Source organism: Haliaeetus leucocephalus, unplaced genomic scaffold (assembly GCF_000737465.1).
Source record: "Haliaeetus leucocephalus isolate CR32 unplaced genomic scaffold, Haliaeetus_leucocephalus-4.0 Scaffold932, whole genome shotgun sequence".
NCBI lineage: Eukaryota > Metazoa > Chordata > Aves > Accipitriformes > Accipitridae > Haliaeetus > Haliaeetus leucocephalus.
In genome coordinates this window covers 3655952-3683937 of record NW_010973368.1, presented here as the reverse complement: position 1 = coordinate 3683937, position 27986 = coordinate 3655952, and the positions used below count along the sequence as shown (strand labels likewise).

The window sequence follows — 27986 nt, the reverse complement described above, 5'->3', positions numbered from 1 at the left end:
CGGTGAGGGGAGGGCCTGCCTGCCCGCCGCTGCCGAGCGCTGTGGGGACGGCGTGTGGTAGCGAGCCCGGGCGCGGGTCTCGGCTGCCCCCCTCCGCCCCGCGGAGCCCCGGGGTACCTGTCACGCAGCGGGGCACCGGGTCCCCCGAGAGGGCCAGCAGCGCGTGCGAAGCTGCGTGGAGAGCTCTGCGTGAGGGACGCGAGGAGGAATTGTATGCCCCCTCGAATACCACTAAGAAACCTGTAGTCATCAAGGACAGGACTGGAAAACAGTGGGTTCTCTTTCACGTAAACGGTTTACTCAGTATCCCACACCTGTTCCCAAGTCCGCTGCGTTCTTTTCTTGGATGAATTACAGCTGATGCTCTTTGGCCAGCAAGAGGCATTGTGAATTTATGTGAGGAGATTGAGCTAAAAAATGAGAGGAAGGCAGCTCTGCGCCTGCTTCTTGGTGATGCCTTCTATATATTTTTGGTACAAATGGAAGCAGAAACCTTTTGCTTGCAGATCATTTGAGTTTAGCCTTATCGTGGTTGGAGTTTGGTTTAGGTATGTTAAGTCTGAGAACCACATGTTTTGTTAGTAAGGAGCATATACTCAGATTTTGGCCATTTACCCTGAAGGCACCAATGATGTGTAGTCAAAGCCTGAGCAGGAGAGTTATCACAGAAAAAGCCTCTGAATACTAGGAAGACTAACAAAAGTATATTTATGTGGGTAAATGGAATAAAGAAAAGGTTTTTTAGGCCTTTAATTTTTTTTTTCCTTTTTTTTTTTTCCTCGCCCCAGGGAATTGCTTTAAGGAACATGGAGGAGTGAGCTCCCTGCAGTTTCTCAAGTTTCTCATCTATCTGATTCTGACATGATCAAATGTTTGGTGGAAGATGTGCAAGCCAGGCTGCGTTCTGGAGTGACTATCAACTCACTGGGGCAGTGCGTTGAGGAGCTTGTCCTCAATAGCATCGATGCCAAAGCAACATGTGTAGCTGTCAGGGTGGATTTGGAAGCTTTTAAAATCCAGGTGGTGGACAACGGCTCCGGAATGGGGAGAGAGGACTTAAATGCAATGGGAAAGCGGTACTTCACCAGCAAGTGCAGCTCAGTGGGAGACTTGGAGAACCTGATGTTCTATGGCTTTAGAGGGGAGGCTGTAGCAAGCATAGCCAACATGGCCAGCATAGTGGAAGTTTCATCTAAGACCAGCAGGACAGCAAAAACATTTGTGAAACTATTTCACAATGGGCAAGCACTGGAAGTCTGTGAAGCTGAAGTGAGCAGACCAAGTGGTGGAACTACAGTCACTGTGTGTAATCTGTTCCATCAGTTACCGGTGAGGAGAAAGTGTATGGATCCTGTGTTGGAATTTGAGAGAGTGAGACAGAAAGTAGAGGCTATTTCGCTGATGCATCCCTCTGTTTCACTTTCTTTAAGGAACGACTCTTCTTGTTCTATGGTGCTTCAGCTCCCTAAAACAAGAGATGTATACTCTCGGTTTTGTCAAATTTATGGACTGGGCAGATCACAAAAGTTACGAGAAATAAATCATAAGTCTGGGGGATTTGGGCTAAGTGGTTATATCAGTATTGAAGGACATTACAACAAGAATATGCAGTTCTTGTATGTGAATAGAAGGCTTGTTTTAAAGACAAGACTACATAAACTAATTGATTTTTTATTAAGAAAAGAAAGTGTCATTTGCAAGGCAAAAAGTGGCCCTGCGAGCAGACAGGCTAGTTCAAGTCCTGGTCGCCATCGTTGTGGCCCAGAGTTGTATGGCATCTTTATTCTCAATGTGACCTGTGCGTTCAATGACTATGATGTGTGTCTGGAACCTGCAAAGACTTTAATTGAGTTCCAGAACTGGGATGTTCTTCTAACATGCATAGAGGAAGGAGTGAAAATATTTTTGAAACGAGAACATTTATTTATTGAACCGTGTAGTGAGGACATCAGAGAATTTAATGAAGATAATGACTTTCGTTTGTATAACGCTCCAGTTCTGAAGCCCTCACTCTCTGACGAGAAGAGCATCCAAGACAGTTTTAAGAAAGCATGTGATGAAATTGTGGATTCCTATGAAATGTGTAATGTGCAATCAAAAGATGTCAAAAGGAAATCCATGACTGCAAAAAAATCTTCGAATCTTATTGAGTCAAATAAAAATCTAGAGGAAACTGAAATCACCCCACATCAGAAGATTGCTGAACCATCTGATCCATGTAGAAACAACAGAGTGGAGATTCCACTGCCCAGCAAAGATGACACAGCTTCTGATTTCATTATATCAGAGATCTCAGAGCAGGAGCCAAAAGACACCAACAGTTCCCAAAAAGCATCTGATACTCATCTGAAACCTTCAGAAAATCTTTGTTCCTCTTTTAGTGGAGGGGCCAGATCAGAAACAAGAAAAATAAACAGATGTGACCTGCAGCATTGTGCAGAGAATTACATAAAAGATATGGGAAGCCAGCAAGGCAAAGTAGTGCAGAAAAGCAACACAGTCCATATCTTAAATAATGATGTTATTCAATCGCGGTCTGAGAGAGAAGACCCTACCGAAACAGCAATGGGACCTGAAACTGTCGCTGGAAGTTCATTGATGGGACTATGTAATGCAAGAAGAGGAGACAGGGAAACAGCTGAAGTGATAGATGATGCTGGAAGAGGGGCTGTTATTTCAATGCCGTTAAAATTGTGCTCTACAGGCCTTATAACACGTGTTATGCAAAATGAGCCCCCATATGAATGTGAAAAAACAGAAACAAATCTTGCATTAAACATGCAGTGTAGAGCTGGCCCTGTCAATGACAAGGATATTTTTGGCCACAGAATAAATTTTCCGATTCAGTCTTTAAATGCTAAGGATATTTCCAGTAATACAAATAAAGAATACACACCTCCTTACACCAGAGAAGTATGCATGGTTGATGGTGATGAGTGGTTAGAGAACAAAACTTTGTCAGATCAAGTGAGTGAGGAGATAGTTATGCCTATTGCCACCAGTAAAAGACATTATGAGACAATGAATGTTACAGAATTGCCGCTGGCAACTTCTTCAGGTATTCCTCACCATGAAGTTATAAAAAGCACTAGAAGACAAATAGCTGTGCCAAGATCTCAGCCTTCTAAGAAGCTGAGCTTGTACACACAGCTAGGTTCGTTAGAAAAGTTCAGGAGATACTATGGGAGAGTCAAGTGCACAATACCAACACCGTTGTCAGAGAGGAGAGAATTTGGTCTCCCGGTTTTTAATTCACAAGCTAATTGTGACTTTTCAAAGGATGAGAATGACAATCATGGTAGCTTGAGCACTTGTGAAACTCTGACTTTGGAAGGTACAGATTCTAATAATTGTAGCCAAGTTTTTGGTTCTTTGGAAGAGACTTCACTCTGCAGTGGAGAAACTTCACAGGACAAACAAGCCCTTTGTAAGAGTCCTTTGGCGTTGTCTGATTACTCTCAGGTTAGTAAAATAAATATAAGTTGTAAAAGATCTCCAGGATCATTATCATCCAAACTGTCCAGAATGAAAAGTGACCACAAAGAAGTAGAGCAACTTGGTGAACAATTCCAAACAGATTCAAGTAGAAAAGATGACTACTCTTTTGATCTCGAATCTTCAAATAATGATTTTTTGTACAGTGCTTGTCAAACATATAAATCCTCAATGGGAAAAATGAAGGAATGTAATTACAGCATTTCTAAGGGGGGTGCATGGTGTCAATCAGATGGTACGAGGGCAGAGTCCATGAAAAGTACTGTCAGCTCATCACCACTCAGCAGCGTAGAAGGGGAGTATACAGTCTCTTCAAGCAGTGTTTTATCATTACCTGCTAAAAAGGATTGTTCTAACATCACCTGTAGAGATAAAAGTACATTAGATGAATCCTCAGAACAAAATCTGAAAGATACTGAGGTTCCCCATATGACCTTCCTAAGTAACTTGGAATTCTCTGCAGACAACACAAGCACAGGCAATCCCAGGAATGATTTGTGGTGTTCTGACTGGCTGCAAGATTTTGATGTTTCATCGGGTAAGACAATATACATCAATAAAGCAACTGGACTGAGCATGTACCACACTCCTCCTACTGAAGGATTTCAAGCTGCCTGCATTCAAGATATAACAACAACGGCCGTGAATGTTGTCTCAGAGAATGGTAAGAGGGGTGGCAGTGGTTGTTGTAAAAATGGGATGAGGAAAACACTTTGTGTTCTGTTAGGTGCATAAAATATCTTGCTGGCAGCACCTGACAGTTTGTACTGAAATAGCCACTGCCTTACATGTAATAGCTGTATGGAAAACAGGAAAGTGTTGGGAAGTATGGAGACGGTAAAATGTTAACATTCAAGATGTTTGTCAAAAATTATCTTTTAATAAGTAAAAAGAAATGTCAGCAACTTGTCAATTAACAGACAACTGCCTAGTTTTCACTAGGCATCATGACATTTACTGTGATCACAGTTACATATAATTGTTGTTGGATATAAAGTGAGAAACCTACTCCAAAGTAAGTGTACCAGAAAAATACAGTGGTTTTACCATTTTGTCCTAAATGGTTATGCTTCTAAGAATATGTTGTTACTGAGAGGCCCATATTAAAATGATCTTTCTTCAACCTGCGTACAAAATTTAAAACAACCTTTGAAAAATGAACAAAAATCTAACTCTTCATTGAGAATGTGTAGTCTCCTCTCTGCATCTTTTGGAAGGCTGTTGCTTCACACTTAGCTTTGTAGGAGATGTTGTACAGCATTGTTGGTGGTTTGGTGGTGGAGCTTTTCTAGGGGTGACAGGACACCACTACATTGTGCTGGTTTTTCAGGGGTGTGGTGTTTATGAGTCTTCATAGATCTGTCTGTTGGGTTTGGCTTTCTGTGTCCTCCTGATCTGGCTTGGCAGAATACCGTCCTTGATAATTTTCCCTTCCATGGATATATCTTTGTTCAAAGTTGTTCTCCATTCTGTCTATAGGCAGATTTTATGAGCGAAGATGCAGCCATTCCATGTGTAGACCGTATTTTCTATTGCATAATTTGTTTTGAAAAAGTAGTTTGGACTTCTTTCTAGATAGTTCTCCTGTGAAATATTTGTCTAATCAGTCATGATAGCCTCTATTTTGTTTCTTTTTTGTCTGTTACTTCCTTCTTTATCACCAGTCATAGAAACACTGGTGCAGTAGGTGTTTCAGCTGTTAAGCTATTCCCTTTTAAGTATAATAATTGATGCCAATAGTTCTTAATATTTCTTGTGTTCCATTGAAGTAAATTTGTTACAAAGAGAACAACATCTCTGGTTTTATTAGGTAAAACTACTTGCAAGCACAAATGTGCACTTCTTGACTAACACTTTTAATTTCTGTGGTTTACCAATGTCAGTTGCCCACAGTGCTGTTTAGTAGCCAGCCAAAGCACTGAGATGTGGAGCTTGACCTTCTATCCAAAATGTTTGGATAGTGCATTCACGTTTATGAAGAGAATACTTCATGTACCCTTATGCTTTCAGATGATGTCTAGTCTGTAGTCTTTGAAGATGTATATTATGTTGCATCTTTTTACCTCCAATGGCATTGTTCTTTCTTAGCCTTATCATTGGTGTTACCCTCCATCATATCAATGGTGCCACTCTTTCTTAACTCTGTCAATGGCGTTATTCTTTGGTGAGATGTCTACTGCAATTTTTTTGCTTTTCTTAGGTTGAAGGTTGGACCTCCCAAACATTCACAAGGTGTTTGAACTGTGGCTAGACCCTACGGATCTTGGATTTTCAAAGTTAAACAGACGTGTTCTTTCACACATTTTTCAAGCAAAGGATATTCATTCTTTTTAGCCATAGGAATAAACATAACTGTGTCCTAACACAGCATTCATGTCTCTTGACGTTGAGCACTGTTTTGGACTGCTGTTAAGACCCAGGAGTGGAATAATTTTTTCACTTGCTATGTATGCTTTCATTTTGCTTTTTAGAGTAGTATCAGTAACCCCATGGTGTTGACTTAGAATTTCATAGCCCTGTGATTTATGAAGAACAGCATCTCATACACAAATTTAGGGAAGTTACACTGGTTGGTGACAGGTGGAAGGAGGTAAGAATAATGCATATCCTCTTTTCCATGACAGCAGTGGCCATCTGCCATCTTCTCCAGTCACAAACCATGTGCTCAACAGAAATGCTAGATTTTGTAGGTTAGACTCAGGCATCTTTGTACTGATTAAACTGATTGCTACAGGAAAATTTATCAAGCTTCATTTCACCATCAGATGCCTTTTTGAATAAGCTAATGCTATGCATTTGTAGTAGGTTAACATCCCAGTTCAACTTGGTCTTCGTTGTTATGCCAGCTATGTTTGCATTTTTTGTTACTTTTATTATGTTATTGACCAATACGTCATTACACTAGCATATTTTAATGATCTAACTGAGGCAAGTGAAAGTGAATACTGAAGTATGGTAATTTATACATGATTTGCATGTATAAAGTAGATACATTATTATCCTCAGCACCTTTTCTGATGTTACTTTTCAGAAAAATCATATTAATAATGTCTCTGCCAGCTCTGAGTTCTCATTGGCCTTTTGGAAAGAAAATCCTAGCTTTATGAACAATGTATATCCTAATCAAGGATTTTCCCTGCAACAAGAAGTAGGGAGATGACTCTTTGTTCATTACATGTATAAAATATTGGAGTTCTGTTCATATAGATGTTAGGTGCTTCTGTGAACTTGAGAGATAGTATCTTTCCATGACAATAGCTATAAAAGTTCTGTCAAAGTTCTGTCAAAGTCTGAATTAGGCAGCATTCTTCAATTTACCAGAAGTCACGTCAGGCCATCTTGTCCTCTATTCTGGGTTTTGTGACAATGGGATGCTGAGTTACTCTCCCATGCTGGGCTGCCAATTTGGATTCTTGAAAGGATTCTCAGTCTCCAGGGTGGGACCATCACTGGTCCTTACTGGAATGGAGCCAACAGTCAGGAATCTATGGACTGGCCTAGGATCACATAGAGCCTTGTCATACTGAGCTTATCAGCACACAGCTGGTTTTCTTTGGCGTTATCACTCTGCCACTTTTCCTGAATGCACACCCTTAATTTCTCAGTAGAAAGGAACTTTATTAATTCATTATTATTTCACAAAGAATAGAAGTCTGAATTGTACCAAAGGAAGGGTGAAATGTTTACCACTGTGCTGGAAATCTGAGCCACTTTTCTTAATAATCTTGATAACAGTGCAGGTTTGTAATATCATTAAATCATTTCTGGGTGGGTAGGAACATGTTGTTAGGCTAACTCTGATATCTCATGTGGTCTCACTGACTTGTAGTTTTCAATTTTACAAATTCCTGATAACTGTATTAAGTATTGATAGGAGTGGTGATAGACTGACAGTTTTGCTGCCCCTTAATAGGGGGAATTTGAGAGTATTTTGATATCTGACAGGCTACTATATGCCTCCTCTTTTTCTTTGGGGATAACACTTCTGATTGCACTAATTCTGGAAATAATTGTTACATGTTTAAAGCAGCAGCCAATTTTTAAGGACAGTCCTGCAGAAGCCACAGTAATATTTTAAAATACATTTCCTGATGCAGGTGTGTCTGATAATTCTCAGCTTTTTACATATGTGCTGTTATTTCTCAATGTTAGATTGCAAAATCTGCAGGATACTCTTAATTTGTACAGGGTTAAGCACATGCTCATTTATGATAATATCATAATGGTATAACTTTTTGTAATTTTGCATGCTGTTGAATCTGCAGCAGTAAATTTATATTGTATTTAGGGATTCAGTTCAGGTGCCATCCCTTTAGAAGTGAGATTGTGCTGCCCTTCCTTCCTAGACCTCGAAAAGAGAAGACTTTAGCAAGCCAGGATCTGAGAGGTAGGGCCAGCTTTCCAGGACACAGCGTTCTGTGGTAAAAACAAATCAAAGAATTCTCCCAGATGTCCCAACAGGAACCCAGAATTACTCAAGGTCTGTTAACAATGGGACTGTGTGAGTCATCTCAAATCTAGAACTGGAAAAAAAAATCTTTTAGGGTTGAAGGCAGGTTAGGGGATACTTATTTACAGGATGAAATACCCAGTTCTTTGTTGAATTATGTCAGTAGTTTAAAGAATAATTACCTACTCCCTTCTTTGTACTTGTTCCAACCTTGGAATGTGAAAAATAGCTTCAATCCTCACAATTTTTTTTGCAGTGGAAAGGATGAAATCATCTTTTTGGTATGTGGCTTTGTCCAGAGCAAGTGGGTAGCTAAACAGGTCTTTCTTTCCCCCCCCTGCCCCATTTCCAGGGCCTGTTGAATTGTGCTGCAGCATGTTTAGGAGTCAGAAAGCTGCACAGTGTCTTTCCTAGTTAAAGCAGACAATAGAGAAGCCCAGTCTCATGTTCCATTATTTATTTGTACATTCTCCCATTTTTATGAATGAAATCTATAAAATAATACTTGTATGAGGTAGAGGTACCTAATGCACCTTCAGCTGATGGATGGTGGTAGTCCCTGTATTATCTATGTGTTCTTTCCTAGATGCTGAAGGGGAGTCTCTCCAGTCATTGCTTTCAGAATGGGATAATCCTGTTTTTGTTCCCTGCCCAGAGGTAAGTATTATCTCGCATCTCATGCTAAAATAGGAATCATTTTAGCCTTCTGTTATTGTCTGACATGGGCACCAAAACTGCAAATATTGTAACTGTTGCATATAAGTTATTCAGCGATATATTAGACTATAGACCTGGCAGTTATGTGTGTTTATAGACTGTTTATATGTAAGTTGTTGTGGATTTATTCAAAGTCAGAGAAGCAGGTATCAGGGTAATCTTTTGCCTTATGTCATTTCAAAAGCAAAACATTATTGCAAGGTGTCTTGCCCTCTACAGAGATAGTAATCTTAAAATTCAAAGTTATCGAATGGCAAAATTTTAATATAGCATCTGTCCTCTTTGTGGACTGAGTTAAAATAACCCAGGTCTCTTCTCTGGGGTGCAATGGGTCTTAAAAGTGTATTTTACTATAGGCATCTTTATAGCCTGGCAGGATTATAGCATGCGAGAGGGAAATAATGTTGGAGCTTTTAGAAAAACTTCCGTTGTTTTCATGAGGTAGCATTATCTTTAATCATTATGTCGTGTGTGTGTAAACATATGTATGTAACCATTTCCACCTGCAAACAATAGGGATGGAGTAGCAAACCACCTGCTGGTGAGTTTTTGAAAAGGAACAGTTCTGTTCAGTTGTTTCTGTGACGTCTACTCTGACTCATTTCAGGGTAGTACATCTTTTGTAATGCAATCCATTGAGAACTCACGTAGGCTAATAATTAACTTCAGGTTTTCTGATAAGTACTTGAAATCAGCTGAATGCATTGAAGTTAGCAGATGGGAAAGTATGTGAGGATGGAATCAGAGGGATTGCCAGATGGTATCTTTAGCTAGTGCTATTCTTGTGTAGAAAGCTTGGTTTGTCAAAATACAGAGTTATTTCCATTTTTTTCTTAAAGCTAGTTTGTTGGGGGTATTTTATGTGTGTTTGGGTTTTTTTGCCATATCCTTTATAGCCTGCTTGATCTGTAATTCTGTTTTTACAGATTGCTGTTGATGCGACCAGCAGTCAGGCTGACAATCTGGCTGTGAAAATTCACAATATCTTGTATCCTTATCGTTTCACCAAAGACATGGTTCGTTCAATGCAGGTACAATATGATCTATTACTAGTTTTCACCCCCAAATTTCCACTTAGCAGATGGGATTTGCTGGTGTTTCTGCCTGGTGGGAAAAAGGTATCCAGGGAAATAGTTCATATCCCTAATTTTCACAAGCACAAACAGAATTCTTGGTTGCAGTGTGATACCAGCAGACACATATGTCATGCCAGATCTTAGTGTCATCTTATGGTTAATCAGCTCTCTGCAAGTGACTCTAAAATTCCTTGAATGTATGGTTAAATCAAATCAAGAGGCAGCCCTGTTACTGCTGCTTAGAAACACTGTTAACTAAGTGATATTTCAATGGGCTATTTTTTATATTTATTGTAGGCATTTGCTTAGTTTGTATTCCTCAGAAATCTGTGTCCTGTATCTTCCATTTTTATTGACCTTAGAAATTTAATTCTTCAGCAGGGTGGTTTCAAAAGCAAATCCCAAATTTTGTGGAAAGACTTGAAATTTCATTTTACGTCTGCCCTGAAAAGTGATTCTTAAAAATGGCATCATAGCATCAAGTTTAACTGTTTTAGTGCTTCTTTATCAAATATTTTGAATGTTAGCTTAAAAGCTAATGTAAATGTGTGGCTTAAACTTGCATTCTTTTATGGTTTGCCTGGGTAGAAATGCCAAAGCGGATTCTCTTCCTCTCTTGCATCCCAATGACAAAAGGCTTATGTGCCCAGTTAGCATTATTCTCGTGCAATCAGGTTGCTGACTTTGAGATTGCAGGTTCTAACTGTGTGGGCCATGGTAACGTTGATCTCCAGGGTGGACAAGGATCCAAATGATTCCTTTGTGTTGTGTGTGCAAGAATAACAGGAGTAAATAAAGTTACTACAGTAAACAGATTATGTTTCAAAAAGACAGGAGAGGAAAGCTGGAAAATGGAAGGTACCATTTTTCTGTTCACTGATAACGAGAACTGGTCTTTAAAACTTACTGAGTGGTTCTTTGATTAACTTTTCCTGTGTAATGTTTTCCTTTGTATGTTTTTAAGAAGGTAAAGCTAGAAGATATTACCACTTCCCAACTCTGAAGAAGCTAAATACTGCCTTCAGTACCCTATAGCAATTTTGAGAATCTCTGTAGAAAAGACCAAAAGCACAAAATATTGCATCATGCCACAGGAAAAGAATAAAAAGAATCATCAATGTCTTGCATCCCTGCAAAGAAATAGGATCATCTACTCATTTTTACCTAGGAGGGAAACAATGCACATGTTGTGAGACAGAGAATTCAGAGTGAGCTCTATCTATGTGACTTGGGGAGAAATTCCTCCCTAACACCACATCTGTTAATTTAAATCTAACAATAAGGTACTGAAAGCATTGTGCATCCCTGCTTAGTATTCCCTGTAGCTCTGGTTGATTTCTGATGTTTGAGACACATTCTACATCAGAAAATGAGGGAAAAAAAATGCTTCCTGGCTGCTACAGATGATCAGCACAAGTCCTTAAACGCAGGGCAGGTTAAAAAAGGTTGTTTACATTCTCATTTGGTGATACCAGCAAATCAAATACTCAGAGTCACTGTGCACAGCTTTAATTCCCAACTCAAGGCTTCTACATGACCATTTAATCCATTCTGTAAATTTCCAGCTCTACCTTAGAACAATTAGAGCTCCTGCCCTTATGACTCTCTCTGAAAAAATTGATCCAGAATTTTTTCTTGGAAATTTTGAAACTTTCTTTTAGTTCCAGACTAAACTGTTTCATGATCAATTTATGGTCATTTGACCTGCTGCCAGTATTGTCTTTTAGCTTAAATAATTGCTGCCTTTTCCATATTTAGCCTCCCACTGTATTTATAAAGAATAATTATATACCTTCTCAGTCTCAGTTTTGCTAGGCCAAATTCTTTAAGCCTTTGGGACTAGAAAAGATGTGGCATCCACTCCCCTAATCATCCTACTAGCTATTTGTTGCACTTGATCCATTTTGATTGTCATCTTCTTTTGTTTACCTTCATTTTAAAAATAATTTTACCACTGAGTAATGATTTTTCTGAGTATCTTACAGGTTCTTCAGCAAGTGGACAATAAATTTATCGCTTGTTTAATCAACACTAGGAATGAAATGGATAAAAAGGCAGGTAAGAGTGGTGCTTAACATGAAGTTGAGGTAGCTGTCAAGTGCAGTTAGACTGCAGAGGGAACTCTGTCCTGTTTGTATTCTCTTCTTGCCTGGGGATGATACTGTGAGTAGAGGAAAATGTTAGTCTTCACTTGAAATTTCCTGGATCTTCTCTATCTTTATTTTGGACATTGTTGAATGTTCCTACTGCCTTCAGATTAGTGTTATAAAAATAGATTGTACTCAAATTACTAATGTCTTTCAGACTCTGTTCACAGTGTCTGGACATACTCATTGTTGAAGCTTGCTGAAGCTGTACAAAAAAGGCATTCAAAACCAGCAGTTTTTGTAACATTTTTAAAGACTGTATTAAACAGAACAGTTTGTGGGTGACCTCAGCTCTCATTCTGAAGTTAGATGAAGATGTCAATAGACAAGAGTTTCTGACTCAATCTAATTACCTTAATTTAAATGCCAATTTGGATCACTAAATTTCTGTTCTGTAGTGACTTTATGTTCTGCCAACACAGCCGCCGCCTCACTTTATTTCTGTAAAACTGCTGATAGTTACCTTCTAAATGTGGCCTTTAGGGAGTGGTCATTCTTCCCCACCTGTGCAGTTGTCTGGTACAAAGTTGTCTATTTCTCATCTGTTGTGGTACATTTTTAGATGGAAACCTCTTGATTTTGGTGGACCAACATGCAGCTCATGAACGGATCCGCTTGGAGCAGCTTATTGCAGGTGAGGATTCAAATGGTCTTAGGAAAAAAGATAATCAGTGCACAGAAAAGTATAAACAAGCTGTCTGGGATGTATGGAACCAATAGGATATTCATTTGTCATCTTTATCTTGATCCCTGGGAGAGTGCAGACATTCAGTATCTGTAGCAGTCATAGTATTGGCAGCTGAAAATTGTTACAGTGTTTCTAAAAATAGAAGATATACTTCCTACCCACAGAACTATCAAACTAAAATAGTCCTGACATAATGAAAGAGCAGGAAGACTGGTAGGAAAAACAATGAAGAGGAAATAGAACAACATTAATAAGATTATGTGGTTATGCTGTGAAGAATAAGACATGGGATGCAGAGTAAAGAGCATAGTTCATTTGGTTCCTTTTTAGCTGAATACTGTGCTTAAAGCCTAACATTTCCACAGTCCGATACTGCAAAGAGATAATAGTGTTCTCTGTAAGCACATTAGCCATTGGTTTCAGTGTTAAAAAGCACAATAGCCATCCATCAAGTATTTAAAAACCATTGACCTTCTCTTTCATTGACAAATACTGCACAGTTCCTGCAGACAGGGTTCCAGGAACTCTGCTCCTTTTTGTCAGGTACTGAAAAAAAGTTAAAAGACCAAAGGGAGAAATGTTTAATGAATAGTATTTTAATGCCATTTATATCAGATTTTTCTGTGGAAAAATTGCGCTCTCTGAGTTGAACTAAATATATCAGTAGTTTTTTTGCTATTTAGGGTGACTCTTTTTTGGAACTGGTGGGAAAAAAACAAAGTGGCATTAACCAACCCTTCCCCAGAGACTAGATGTCTGGTTTGTGACATTCCCAGTCCTCCACAAGTTTCAGGAGAAGGCATTCTGTGGTCACTTTTTAATCCAGACAGAGGATTACGTGCCAAACCATAGGGTCATTAAGGGTAATGCCTGCGTAAATATTCTAAGAGGGGATACTTCTAAATGATTCATTCACAGATTCCTATGAGAAGGAAGCTGCAGCATGTGGCAAGAAGAAATTACTGTCCTCCTCCATCTCTCCCCCTTTGGAGATTGAAGTTACAGAAGAACAAAGAAGATTTCTACGGTTAGTAATGGCCAATATTCTAAACTTTTGGGCATGGCTCTGTTGACCGGGAAGATCTCTATATATTGCTAGGTTACCATGAAGCTCAGGAGAGAAGCTGTTGATTCTTTCCTGAGCTGAGACCAATTGGCTATATCTGTGCTGAGGAAAATAGGTGTGCTTCTCAGGCATGTCATTACAACATCTCAGGACAAAACGCTGTGGTGTGCCATCTCTGTGTTTCTGCAATGTGCCGTGGTTTCCCTGGGAAAGTAAATCTTCATGTGTGGGCCAGAAAAGTGCAAAAGCAGTCTCCAACAGATGGTACTGTCTGGGGCTCAGGACTTGGGAGTGCACACTGGAGTGCAGGGCCCATAGTGTCAATTTAGTCACTGATTTAACAGGCACTGTTTGAGAAGGATGGGGTATGGAAAGTTTGTATTGTGAATCCTTCAAAAATGCATTCCTTAATCCTAGGTGCCTGCCAAGAGTAACTAATGAACACTGTTTCCCAAATGTTTCAGAATGGTGGCCTAGCTACTATTAGGATATTTAACTTTTGTACTGCAAGAGTTTAGATACAGATTTGTTGTTGGACTATTGCATACCTATTGGACACTGATCAAACTTTTTTCCCCCAAATCCTTGTCTGTCACCTGCCACAGGCATTTGTGGTTTTTTTTTTTCTCTGCATTGTTCTTCATTTTCAGGTGAAATTCTATCTTAACATTCACAGGACTACCTCATTATTCTCAAATTGCTCTTTTTTGTGATGCTTGTGGCAAACTCGACAGCTTTTAAATCACTTGTTAAGATTGTTGCTTGTTATAGGGATACACTTGTTTGCTGTAAAGCCCTTTTTGGATGTATTCCAATCATAACAGTATCCCTGCTGTATCCGTTTGGTAACTCTTGTGTGACAATGGCCAATACCAGAAATTCCAAAGGAAAGTGTAAAGCACTATTATGTTCCACCTGCCTGAGGGAAAAATGTGAGAACATAACCATTACTGTTCATAGTTCAGTAATATTTGGATGCCTTTGTTGTTCCCATCTCTTAACGATGTTCTTCCTAAAATCACAATATTTGTAATGTTTCTTGTTCAACTTTGAACTATTTTGCACTCATCTTTTGAATGTCTTCCATTTCTGATATATCTGCTTTTGAGACTGGATGGCCAAAATCGAATACAATATACAAAGTGAGGGTATCCCATTGATTTATACAGTAGCTTTGCAGTTGTGCCTGTATTTTCTGTCTATTATATCCACACCTGATATTTTGCCTGCTTAAAAAAGGCTACTGCTGCTTGCATGAACTGCTTGTTTATTGAATGGTCATGACAATGAAACACAGAGTTGTGGGTTTTTTTTATTTTCTCTATTTATGTAGGAGCCAACAAAATGTAGAAATAGATAAAATTATTCCTGATAACTTGCATTTATTTGTCCTTAGGAGCAGTGAATTCAGATTTTCTGTCCATTTTTCATTATGCCTTTTTCATTCATCCTACTGATTTCATTCATCATTTTTCTACTTGTTTTAAGTTCTGATTGAGTTCAACATCGTCTTCAGTCTCAGCTAAGCTGAGATAATTTTGTGTTTTCTACAAATTTGCCTGCTTGACCAGGCCCCTTCTTTTCCACATCATTAATAAACAATTATGAAGATACAGATCAGGACTCATGTCATGTTGAACACTGACCATCTGTTGCCAGCATACCTTTTTTCCGTAGTCTCTGAATCATGACTAATGTTACTTCTCTATCCATGACAACCTTTTGCATTTGCATTTCTAGCCGCTTTTAAGAGGTAGCATCAAAGGCTTTTTGAAAGACCAAATAAATTCTGTGAGCTACTTTTCTTCATCAGCTAAATCACAAACATACTACAAAAATCAGTAAGATAAAGCAAATCAGAGAGGCATGGTTTTCTTTGAAGGAAACTGGTTAAATTATTCAGCACAGTGGGATGCCAGTTGTGATTTTCAGTTATCCCTTAAGATAATTTATCGAACCAGCTTACTGGTGCTGCTTTATTGGTGCTTTTATTATGTTGCTCTTTAATTTGTTAGTATTTATTGGCAGTTCATCTCTTTACAATCACTCTATGAGACTCTCCTTACTAAAAAGTTACAAATTAAAAGTACTATGTAAGAATCTAAATTCTGTTGTTATTGTTGCTGGCAGAGTATGACTGTATTCTGTGGTAAAGTTTGATGTAATGAAATAAATTAACTTCCCTGAAAGACCTTTCTCTTCAGCTATGCTTGCTATTTAATAGTTCAGCTGGACCTCTGGTTCACCTGCAGCTTTGATTTTGTTATTTGTCTACTAAGCGTTGTAGTAATGCATTGTTCTGTTGACTCTCTTGAACTTCTTTTTTTTTTCCCCCTTGAAAAAAAAAACCAAACCCTGATTGACTTCAATAGCTGCTTGGATTCTGTCATTTCACCACAAATGGTGAAAAGGGCTTTTTCTGTCTCTCTCTGCTCTTGCTGAAGGCTATACATGTCTTCTGTTTTGGGGTAGAATTACACAAGTCATCTCCATATGGAGGCTAATAATTGTATTATTCTCATGACTGATTTTAGTAAGTTTAGATTAGCTTCTTTTTTGTTCAAAGAATCTCTTTTCTAAAATTGACCTTTACCACCTTTGTTTTAAGTGAATATTCCCGGAGTAAATAAAATAAACTATATATTGTTACAGTTGTTTTCATTTTGAAGACAAGTTCTCATCTGACTGTGAAGTCCCATTTTTGGGTGTATTCTTCTATCCACAGGGCGACATATGTCTGATTAACTAGAGATTGTTCTTTCCTGGGTTCTCTTTGCTTAATGGGATATAAAGTTCACTAAACCAGCATACATTCCTTAAAATATTTTTTTCCATTGTAAGTATTTGCTATGATGTGTCAACTGAAATCACAATTCTTTACGTTAGACTTAAAGGAGTCTTTGCACTGTGTAATTTCAATATTTGGAGTGTTTGTGTGTTGAACCAGACACCTCGTGCATCTTCAGAAAAGATAGGTTTATAAATTTAGACATAAAGCTTCTCTCCATGTAGTACAGGAGTTCTTAGATCTTGTGGTTATGGAACATGAAATATGCACAGTTGACTGGAGTGAAGAAACGTGGCTGAATGTAGGCTGAAAGGGCAAAATTACCTGGAATCTCATAATGCATGGGTTTTGAGATTGGAAACTCTTGCAGGAAGAAACATATATGGGGACTACAGTAATATTTACATATTCTGTGGAGGCACAGCTACTGTGGTTGATGTCTTATTTCTGGTATTTTTTTTCCTCAGATGCTGCTACAAAAATTTGGAGGACTTGGGTCTTGAATTATCATTTCCTGAGACCAACAGCTCCTTGATTCTAGTGAGGAAAGTGCCACTGTGTTTTATAGAAAGAGAAGCCAATGAATTACGACGGAAAAGACAACCTGTCACCAAAAGCATTGTGGAGGTCAGCTGTGGATATGGGTGAAATTGTGATACTGGGTCTTGTTCTGTGTTAATAGCCCAGGGTATTAGAGTATCTCTGTTATGAGGGAGACAATGAAGTCCCTTGGCAAATGTGGGTGCCATCCCTTTCAGTAGCTAAATACTCCCACAACTGAAATCCCTGAACTATAACAGAAACTATAGGAGACTGTTTCAGACTTTGACTAGTGGAGAAGCTAAGAAAAATAGTATATAGTACAGATATTTCAACAGTTTACTGCTCATGAATGCTTGAATGAACAGTAAAATGATTAATATTGCCGATACAGAAATATTATTTGTTAGAATTTAAAGTTGTTTTCATGAATTCTCTACGTGGGGAGTGCAGCTTTCTAAAAGCTGCTGTTCCAGATGTTGTGCGGTTTGAGGAAGAAATTGCTGAACAGATTACTTGCAGTTTCCATTGTAAATAATTCCCCGCAATCATAACTGCTTCAAGGACTCCTTAAAAATTGTTTCTGGAGTACCATATTCAGCCACTAGGCTGAGCCATTGTGAATCAGTCCAGTCTTGCCATCCATCAGAGATGATTCATCTAATTAAATTTTCTTTTCCAACCTTGCTATAATTGGGAACAACTCAAAATGCACTATCCTGGTGTGATTTGGGAGCCAAGAGCACTAAAAGTGGCGGAGGAGGGTATCAGGTCTGTGCCTCACAAGCACTTATTCTTAGCTGATGCCTCAAGATCTGAGTGTTTTGGCAGATCTCTTCTGCAATCCTTTTTTTTTTAATTAGGACTGGTAGCACCCATTCATGATTGATTATGAATTCATTTCATAAATGAAATCCACATGGACTGTTATCCAAAGAAGAAAGGGCAGCTATGCAAAGATAACACGCATTCATTGCCCTCTGAGGTATAAGACTTCCATTATACCCATTCTACAGATAGGAAACTGATGCAGAGAAAAACTAAGTGATTAGTCTATAGTCTGGTAAGATAGTTGTGAGAGGTCAGGACTTGCACCTAGATCTTTCACACTGTGGTCAGTGTACTAGCAACAGCATCATTTTTCCTGGTTCTGGCAGTTACACAGTAAATTATACACAGATGGGGACAAAGCAGAGTGTGCGCAATGAAAGGGAGAAATAGCAACTGATGATATTACCTTTTTCTTTGCAGGAGCTTATTCAAGAACAAGTTGAGGTGAGTTACTGTCTGCTTCTAAAGTTGACTATAATAATGCAAAGCTTACTGCATGAACCAAAGGGAGTGTGTTAAGCCTCAAATGAGAGAGGTGGACTAGATAATCCACTAGTTTTTCCTCATTTTAGCTTTGTGTTACAGTTTTTCCTTTTTCTCATATTAAATGGAAAGTGAGATGATGTTCCCTTAATACTTTTAGCTAGTGCAGACCACAGGAGGAGGAGCACGAGGGACACTGCCTCTGACGTTTCTGAAGGTGTTAGCTTCCCAGGCCTGTCATGGTAGGGAAACTGTACTTTTCTTTCTTTCTTTCTTTCTTTCTTTTTTTTTTTTTTTTTAAAACCTTTCTGTCTCTACACAATATCCTTCCTGGGGCAGTGGTTTCAGAATGTGTTTGCAGGAATTCCAGGATTACAGGCTGTGTGTTTCATAGGGATGAGGAGATAATGGTCTTTTCATGGATAGCACTGTGAGGGACAGCAATACTGCTCTGATTTATTCATGTATGGGCCTAATGTACTTTCCAACCCTCAGATGAAACACAGATAGAATACAGTTCTGAGATGCAGTCATCCCTGTAAGCTCTAAACCATCCAAACAGCAGCTCTGTGATGGGGCAAGGGGAGGTCCTGGAATGTGCTTTAAAGCAAGCAAGAAAGAAGACTTAGACATTCTTCCCAAAAAGCATTTTTTATTTCATATAAGTATCAAAAGTGCTAGTTTAAGTTTGCCTGTGACCTTTCAAGTATTTTTGGAAGGAGTGCAGTAAGAATTTACATCTTCTAAGGGACTACGGCTTACCAGCACCTGGAAATGAGCAGACCTTACAAGTGTAGACTGCAGTAGCTCTAGCCTCTTGTGGCAGTTCCTGTGCCACATACAGTATTAACAAGATTACGCTGAAGGGGTAAATGTGAACCAAAAGCATCCATTTTCACTGAGTGTCACTGCATTCTACAAGTGGCAGACAATATATATATTTTTTTTTAATATCTAAAAAAAGTCCCATGGCTGAAAGGCAGACTGGAGATGGTCTTGTGCACCTGTGAAGGCTAAAGATTGCAAACACCTGTGAAATGACTCCCTAATGTTCTGCTTGGATTTCCTCTGGATGCCATTAAGTGCTCACTTGTGAGGAAGGACTTAGTGGCAGGGCTGGCGTTTGCTCTTGGAACTGATGCGTGTTAGTGGCAGGCACATAGAACTGATAAAGCCTATGGGACTGATATTAGCTGTCATCTTGGTTTAATACTTTTTGATTTGTGAACTGGTTGCATCTTCAGCTGCAACACACACACACAAAAAAAAGAAAAAAAAAAAGCCCATTTGCCTCTTGCAATGTCATCTGAAAAGCCAAAAACTAATCATCTTACCATCCATCAGACTTGGGTTACGTGAAAGTTTAGGCCATGGAAAGCTGATCCTTATGCAGCAGGCTGGTTAACTGAGCTAAGCCCTAAGGCCGCCTTACTGCAGCCTTTGGGCTGCCTTTGCAGCCTCACAGCTAATCTTTGGGAGCTGCCTTGTTTTCTGTGAAAATCACAGCTGTGGAGGGAAGTCCGCTGGGTGGTTTGAAGTCTCTTTGGCAGCATGTGTGAGAAGTTCTATCTTTTTTTCAGGAGCTATTAAGTTTAATGAGCGTTTGACCGTGGAGGAGAGCTGCAGGCTTATTGAAGCTTTGTCATCTTGCCAGCTGCCCTTCCAGTGTGCTCATGGAAGACCTTCCATGATGCCTCTTGCAGACATAGACCATCTACAGCAGGAAAAGCAGGTACTGTTTGGGACACCGACATGCCTCTGATAATCCACACTCTGGATTATCAGAGGCATTTCATGTATGCATGGGTTAGCACTACAATGGACCAATTTGAAACCATCACCGCTGGCTGTATCTTACTTGAATTTTTACATAGCTGTTACCAATAAAATAAAACTTCAGAACATTAAACCACTGTCCTGCAAACACTTATGGCAAGATCTTTGCTAATTTCATTTGAATGGTCATATTGACTTGAATGGGGTCCACTAGTCCTTAAAGTTAAGCATATATTTAAAGTGTTTGCAGTTTTTAAGGGTAAAACTTGGAAAACATGTAAATTCTTATATTCTACTAGTGGCAAAGATGCTACTTAAACAAACGCCTACTTCCCCAAAGTTTAAGACAGTATAAAATGGGGGAAAAAAGCAAAGAAATAGCAACATTTAAATAATAATAAAAAAAAAATTACTCCTTCCCTTTTGCTATTACTATTATTATGATATATTAAGTTATGAAATTGGGATACTGTTGAAAGTCACGTGGAACTTTGAAATAGATATTAAAAAAACTTGGGAATGACTGTATTAGGGCAAAGAGTATGGAGACATTGAAGTTAATTTACTTAGTTATGATTTAGTGCTGCTTAATTTTTCTCCCTCCAGCCTAAACCTAATTTGGCTAGACTGCGGAAGATGGCACGAGCGTGGCACCTATTTGGAAAAAAAAAGACCCTAATCAAAAAAAGTTAAGACTGTAAGATGCAACCATTAGAAGTGTTGGTATGATCCAGGTCCCCCTGTTGTTAGACAACAATACCCTGTGTGGAGCGAAGTTTCTGAGCCAGCACAGTCACCAAAGTTCTGCTCCCAGTACTGACCTAAGAAGCAGAGTCCAGCCAGGAGAATGTGGCTGGAGGAGCTCACCCTTGTAGCCTGCACAAGCGTCTTCAACATTAAGGGGTTACATTGTAAGCCTGGGCCTTATGTCAGTGTTTGACTGTTGGAGACAAGAAGTTGCAGCCACCTGCAGTTACTGAAGTGCATTTTCTCTGCAAGCACAGCATGATTCTGTGTAAGAGAGGAGACTTTCAATTAATGTATTTTATAGTGCTTTGAAAATGGGGAGGTATTTATTAATAAAATTAACAGTAAACTTTCCTTGAGCTCATGGCAGTAGTTGGAATGAGGACCAACCAGCTTCATAGTGTATACATAGGCCAACTTAGGATCAAAAAACATTTTTATTTAACTAGGCAATGAATGACACACTCAGCTGTTTCTCCAGCTCCCTGCAGTTTGCATTCTTGAGTGACAGATTTCTAAATCCTAGCATAGCCCCACATTCTCAGGGTACAGAAACTTACCCCCACAGAAATAACTAAATAGCCCACAGCATTTTTTACAATAGGCAGACTTTTTTTTATGAGTTCCAGTTCTATTTTGTGTCTCAGTCTAAGGTAGAGTAGAGTTTATTTCAGAAGAGTAAAAGAAGATGACATTTTTGTTTAATCACAGACATCCAACTTACTTAAAACCAAATCAGAAAGATACTGACATCTGCTGAATCAAAAGCAAAACAAGGAGTGGAAACTACTTTCATTCAATGATTTAACTGTGGTGTAGTGTATGCCACACATTGATAAAAGGGACTAAGGAAAAGTGATCTGACTGACCTGCAAGAGCCTGAGATTTCCAAAATGTTCCATGCTGCCCCTCACAAAAATCAAGAACTTTCCAAATGAGACAAGATGTCCACCCAAGAAGAATAATCACAGTCACTCAACTAGTACAGGAGAAGACCCTCAGACTACAATAAGCGAAGCAAGAGCTTGAGCTCTGCCTTCTGACACAGTGGTGAACAAGCTAGCTGGTGGTACTTCTGAAGGTCTGCCTTTCATCAAGGATGGAATTTTTGTTCTAGCATTGTCCAAAAAGCTGGTTTGTATTTCAGCAACTCACCAAAAATTGTCAGAAAACTCTACCAAAGAAATCCATTTTGAAGACAACTGCCAATATATTCCTATCACACTCATATGCGAAAGCACACCTTAAAGCCTGCTACTGCATCATAGGTGCAGGCAACTCACTACACTGGTAAAAATCCTGCTAGTTAAAGAAACAAAATAAGTGTATATGGAAAACATGCTTAATAGTGAGATCACTGTAAACAGCCTTTATTGCAGCATACTTTGAATTAATAGCTTAGCTGCCCCAGAGTTAAACATATGCCTTGCTGTTTCAAAATCAAAGTGGGTTAGCAGCTCCATGTGGCTTCTAACACAGCAGAGAAATCAAAACCTGTACAAAAGCTCTGCCTTCTGTTGTTTTTGGGTAGGAGAGACACTGCTGAGCAAATTCCCCACAGCAACTTGTCCTTGCAACGTACACTTTAATTAGCTGTTGTATCTTTCTAAAGAGAAAGATAGGAAGAGTCTGGAGAGTGACGTGCTTCACTGCATTAGAGTTCATAGTCATCTGGATGGTAGAGCTCACTCATGAGGCGGTAGATGTAGGAAGGTGCATTACCCCCAATGTTAGAAATGAAGAGAGTAATGAGCTCTGGAGGGACGTAGTCAAACACTGGGCAGTGAACATTGATCTTTGCCAGGATCTCCCCTGTAAAGTGAACAGCAGCAATATTAGACAAAGCAACTCAAAGTACATTTAGCCTTCTGCACATCTTCCTGAGCCCCTGAAGAAACTGGCTATGCACATGCCACCCTGAAGTCAATACTGAAACATCCTGAATACTTTCCAACTTCCTCACTGATGTCATTGAATTACAGGTATACAGCAGTCTTGGATGAATGGCAGCACTCTCTTTTGGTAGTTTTTACTGATAAAAACCCCAGATCCCCTCTGATGTAGATTTACTAATTCCAAAAACCCCTGCCAGTATGTAATTAGAATACAAGAATCCTGATGCTGCCAAAGTTGTTATTTAAAGAAAAGGCCAGAATCAGAAGGCCAAAATCAAAAAACCTTTGCCAAACCCGGTATCTTCATTTAAAAAGTCTTTGTCACATAGAAACAGGGCTTTGAAAGAGACTTAGCCATCTGAAAATGGGCTTGGGAGCTGACACCTTTCTGAAGATGGTGCTTGTGTGGGAAGCCCATGGCAGAGATACTGGATTTCAACAAGTTGATCACATAACAAAGTTTCAAGAAGTTAACATGAGTTGTAGGAAGGAAAGGAAGCTGCCCTTGGTGTTGGGCATCTGCTCCGTCCCACAGGAAACCACCACCTGCCTGGCACCATTATCACAATCCTATAATAAAACACTATTTCAGAGCAAAAGCAAAAGCACAGAGATAGCGTTCAAAGGAAATCCTTTTTTATGTCTTTTCTGTAATAGAAAGTTACGTATAAATTAGGATGGTTCCCAGCACTTTTTTCTGCTTAAGACAACAGGAAAGGATTTTCTGTCTTGGGTTACAGGACAGTCTTATGTTTAAATTTTATGTAAGCCACTAAAAAAAAGTTTAAATTATAGCCTGAACCAGCTTGACCAGCCTGTGTGAAGAACCAGTACCTTCTGTGAATGGCAGCACTTCCTGTGGTGACACAAACTTGTAGAATGAATCTTCTTCATTAGGGAACTGAATGAGAAAGATTACAGGAAGGTCAGGAAAAAAAAAGAGACTACCTCATTAGCCTAGTGAAAACAGATCCTGGGTGCTGGAAGGAACTAAAGCAGAGGAAGATGACTTGCCAGGTGATACTACATCTGTTTACAATAATTACGTAGTGCCTGTGCCTAGAACCTCTGTAACATCTACAGGTGCAGGGTTTTTCCTCAGAGCTTTTAGCACCTTCTATAACCTGGCTGCCCTTCTGCAAAGCCTAGGGAACTGGAGTAGAGTGACTTCCTCAGTCTGCAACTTCATCTGACAATAATGAAAAAGTGCTGAGTGTAAGAAACAGTTTAGAGCATCTCCATCTACCTCTGTCAGTACACAGGATCTTTCAACAATATAAATTGAAATCCACTATGGTTGAAGAAGAGTAAGTATAGTGATGTCAGTCTCCCATAGGCAGTGGTCTACATCCTTATACCCAATGCACTGCTTACTCAGCACATGTGGCAGAGGAGGGTGCTTCAAGGAGATCCTGAGGTGTGACAGATTTGGGTGAGGATCTCCTATCTGAAGTAACAACACTCGATGGGGGAGACGGCTCATTTACCAACCACACCTTGGGACAGATGGTGCTCTCCACCCTAAACTTCCACAAGCATAAAATCAGCCCCCATCTCTATGTAAAGCAGGTGCAGTCCTGAAGAGCTGCTGTACTTACCTGCGGTGAAAGCTTGAACATGGGGGCACACACGATGAGTGGAGTGGAGTGGTGTTTAGCTGCCAGTGCCAGAGTGTGAGTCCCACTCACAGCAATCAGGGCGCCATTGGCCAGGATTGTCTTTGTACCAATGATGACCTTAAAAGGCAAATCAGCATTAAATAGCATGTTCCACGGCAAACTGGGGAAGAAATGCTTCCTGGCTTGGACCCTGCCGGATGAGCTGGAGGAGGAGTTTGTCAGAACAGCCAGCCAGCCAAAGGCTGGAGTTACAGGGCAGCTGGATGCCTGACCTGTTTCATCTGGCAGTGACTCTGCACTGAGACGTTCCTCTCTAACAAGAGTTGACTCCAGCATGGTGAGGCCAGCACAGAGAACTTCAGAGGACAAATGTATCTTCTACTGCAGGGAACACCAAGCAGAAACTGGGCTGTGTTCCCTGTTGTTCTACAAGCCTGCAAAGTAAGCTTTGTACAAGTAACTTGACTGCTGGCTGCAGCAATTCTCTTGCTGTAAAACACGAATAAAGAGCTTAAAATATATAGAAAAGAAGTGGTGTGGCTGGATTTTATTATAAGTACTTTTTTTTTGGTTTGGTGTGCCAAGTCTTCATCTCTATAAAAGTACAGAACAGGTCTGTTTGAAAAGACACACCTTGGCAATTCCCTTCACCACCCATCTTGTGTTCCACACAAGGGGAATTTCTCCCCTTTGGAAATGCTGGGGTTTGTTCCATCTTGTTAAAAAAAACATTAAGTTAATCCTTTGAGGCTCTCCTGGCTTGTTTTTTTTGTAACTGTTCTGCCTGTTAGCCACTAAGGCAGAAAAACCTATCACCATGCAGTTAGTCATCACACTGTCTTGGGGTTCCATATTGAATCTCCACCCCAGCTGTAAATAGGGACTATTAAAATTTTGAGTTTTCAGTGAAGAAACACATCCATCACTGCTGGGACCTGCAGCTGGTTTGAAATCTGCTATGAACTCCCTCCTCCAGCAGAGCTCTCCTTACCTTGTTGACTCGAGACATGACAGCAAAAATAGCTGCATCACTCATGACAGTAGTTTCAATGTTCTCTTTAGACAGTCGGACAGCCATTTCATGACCCTAAAAAGAGGGAGAATCCAATTGGTCCCCTGCAACATAGGTCCTGCAATGCAGTTGCAGAGATATTAGCACTCAACTCTTGTCTGAACCACAAAAATACCAAGTGATAGAACACAAATACAGCCCTCCGACTGAAGGACACTGGGTAGGAGAACGAGCTGTCTTCAATCTCTCCACTGCAGAGGAACTTCTGTAATGTTCAGCTTGCCTCCAGAGACAAGAGTTCAGCAGAATGCGCAGGACAACACAGCACCTGGAGCAGACAGACAGCTCGGGCCTCACCTGGCAGAATGGCGCACACTCTGCCACGATGACCTGGAATTTCCGCTTGCGGGCAGCTTCCTTCAGGAAGGCCTCAACTGTGCGTGAGTAGCCAATTGTCATGATCACCTCATTGGAGTGGATGTGCTCCAGCGCCTGCATAGCGATATTATCAGTGGTGCCCTCTGTAACAGAAGGAAGCCGTGGGTGGAAAAGCAGCCAGGAAAAGGAACACTTGTGCTGCTAGGGCTGTCCTCCAACAAAGTCATTTTTCACTAAAGCAATGCTATGAGCACTGGTAAAGCAGGAGCAGCTTTTCTCCCTGTTCTTTTTACCAGTGGAGAGGGACCAAGAAGCTGGCCCCCAAATGCCCTGTGCTCCCCAGCTACAGATAGAAAAACCTGTATTGAAAACTCCATCATGAGGGGAGTAGATTGTATCAGCACTACTCCAGATAACCACCATGCCCATACAACAACTAGTGACAGAATTCAACGGTTTTACAGTTCAACAGCACTAGAACCACGTAGAAAAGAGAGGCAGGACAACCTGCGCCTCAGAAGGAGAGTTGGGTGCCTCATCTCTCATAAGGTCGCAGAAAAAGAAAAGCATATCACAGTGCTTTGTGACAAGGGCCAGGTTATACGTGCATAGGGATTAAGTCCAACCTTGGCATATTTTTGATACTCTTCTTCAGAGGACTCAGCTCAAGACTTCCCAGAAGACCAAGAGCACAGGCCAATAGCCTCCCATACTGTTCCCTCCGCAATGTTCCACCCATCTCCTTGTAAGCCAAAGAGGGCTTAGTTTAAGTCCTGGGAACAGCAGGACTTCAGCTCCTTAGTTCCTTCAGATTCAGCCTCCCAGAGCCTTGCTATTTTCTTTCCACCTAAGAGGAGGGGGAAGCATCTGTCCCATCCCATAAGAAGCTCCACTCATGGGGCAGTTCAGACCCATCCATACCTAGTTCTATTAGCAGCTCATTAATAGCTTCAATAACATTAGCTCTGAGGGGAGGATAAGGGGTGCTGAAATCCTCGCTCAGTCCTCCGGAAGTCAGGAGTTTGTGCAGGGATTCTTGCTGGTCGCTTTCCTCACTGCGCCCGTGAAGCCTGCGGAGAGAAGCAGCCCTTCAGCCTTGGGAGAGAGCACAGGGGCATGGCCAGGCTGACTGGCATCCCCACAGTGCAGCACACCTGGATGTGAACAGAGAGGAAGGAAAACCACACGCCGGAGGCACACCACACCACGCCACAGAGCTTCCCTAGCTGCCTCTGGCAGAAAGGCACCCGAACCTCTGCCAGGAAGCGTCTTCCTAAGTCATGTGCAAACGCTGCAGCCCACAGATGAGAAGCAGGCTCAAGGCTGCTGCCTCAGCAGGATGGACCCTCCTGGGAACACAAGTAGAGAACAGCGTGAGGTCAGGGCACAAACTGTTCTCATGCACCCACAACACATACGCCAAGTGGAGTTTCCCTAGAGGAAATGTCACCAGCTACGCTGAAAACGACAGGTTTCCTTTGGTGTTAAACTCGTGGAATCCCTCTGTAGGTCCCCTAGGAACGGTAGGAAAACGGGGTGATAGAAACTAAAGGGGTCTCACAGAAGCAGCAGAACACACTGCGTGGGAGGGCTATTCTAGGCTCCTAGGAGGAGTACAGACAGCAAGAGAGGGGCGCTTCACCTGCCATACTCCTCCCGAATGACCTTCAGCACTCGCCGCACCATGTTGCCCACAGTCGTCTCGGATGGCTGGGCTGCCGTCATCCTCTGGCCCTCCGTCCGGATCAGATCCATGAGCTCCCCTGAAAGAGGGGAGGGCCTTGGTTATCGCTGCCCAGAGCAAACACACCCCACAACAGCCCTACGGCCAGAGGCTGGCTCTGGCGCTAGTAACGCGACACAGAACAAGTGCAGCAATGCGACCAGAAAGCCACTCGCAGAGCAGTTCGTTCCACCAGGTTTTCTGCAGTACGGATCGCTTGGGTGCAAGGCAGACTCAAAACTTATGGAAGACCATAAGTGGCAAGTTTAGCGACAGAGGCAACTGCCTGCCGCTGGGACGGTCAACGCCGGGACTGACCCCCCTGGGGAAAGCGGGCGGCTGGAGCGGGGGAGACCCGTGCAGCTCCTCACGCCACAACACCGACCAGTGAGCACAGCTGGCTTTAAAGGGCCGAGGTGCAGGAGGACAAGAACCGGGAACGCAGACCCACCGGCAGCTGCTAGCGAAGCTCCCAGCTCCCCCGGGCCGCAGCGTCAGCAGCACTGCTCCGGGCCTGCCCCGGCCTCGCCGCTCCCTCCGCACCCGCCGGCCGCG

At 40.9% G+C, this 27986-nt stretch overlaps 2 protein-coding genes across 3 annotated transcripts; one reads left to right on the top strand and one right to left on the bottom strand.

The window, feature by feature from the left end:
• The first annotated feature begins 1255 nt into the window (after positions 1 to 1255).
• Positions 1256 to 21155, top strand: MLH3 (mutL homolog 3). The gene is given in 13 exon segments (XM_010583720.1): positions 1256 to 1329; positions 1431 to 4159; positions 8532 to 8602; positions 9589 to 9693; positions 11724 to 11796; positions 12448 to 12519; positions 13492 to 13600; positions 16895 to 17054; positions 18219 to 18242; positions 18442 to 18523; positions 19862 to 20013; positions 20664 to 20720; positions 20723 to 21155. Coding segments are annotated over 12 exon segments (3651 nt in total). The 5' UTR covers positions 1256 to 1329; positions 1431 to 1449; the 3' UTR covers positions 20759 to 21155.
• Positions 21156 to 22143: 988 nt separating this feature from the next.
• On the bottom strand, positions 22144 to 27975 carry EIF2B2 (eukaryotic translation initiation factor 2B, subunit 2 beta, 39kDa). Of its 2 annotated transcripts, none has more exons than XM_010583716.1 (8): positions 27677 to 27975; positions 27351 to 27471; positions 26630 to 26778; positions 25688 to 25851; positions 25310 to 25405; positions 24298 to 24435; positions 23534 to 23600; positions 22144 to 22616 (listed from the first exon to the last, which is right to left on the bottom strand). In XM_010583716.1, exons 1-8 carry the CDS (start codon positions 27684 to 27686, stop codon positions 22459 to 22461), a joined length of 903 nt encoding a protein of 300 aa, XP_010582018.1. In that variant the 5' UTR covers positions 27687 to 27975; the 3' UTR covers positions 22144 to 22458. The 2 variants fall into 2 exon arrangements, with proteins under 2 accessions (XP_010582018.1, XP_010582019.1); XM_010583717.1 differs by having other exon boundaries at positions 27883 to 27949.
• Between the last annotated feature and the right edge of the window lie 11 nt (positions 27976 to 27986).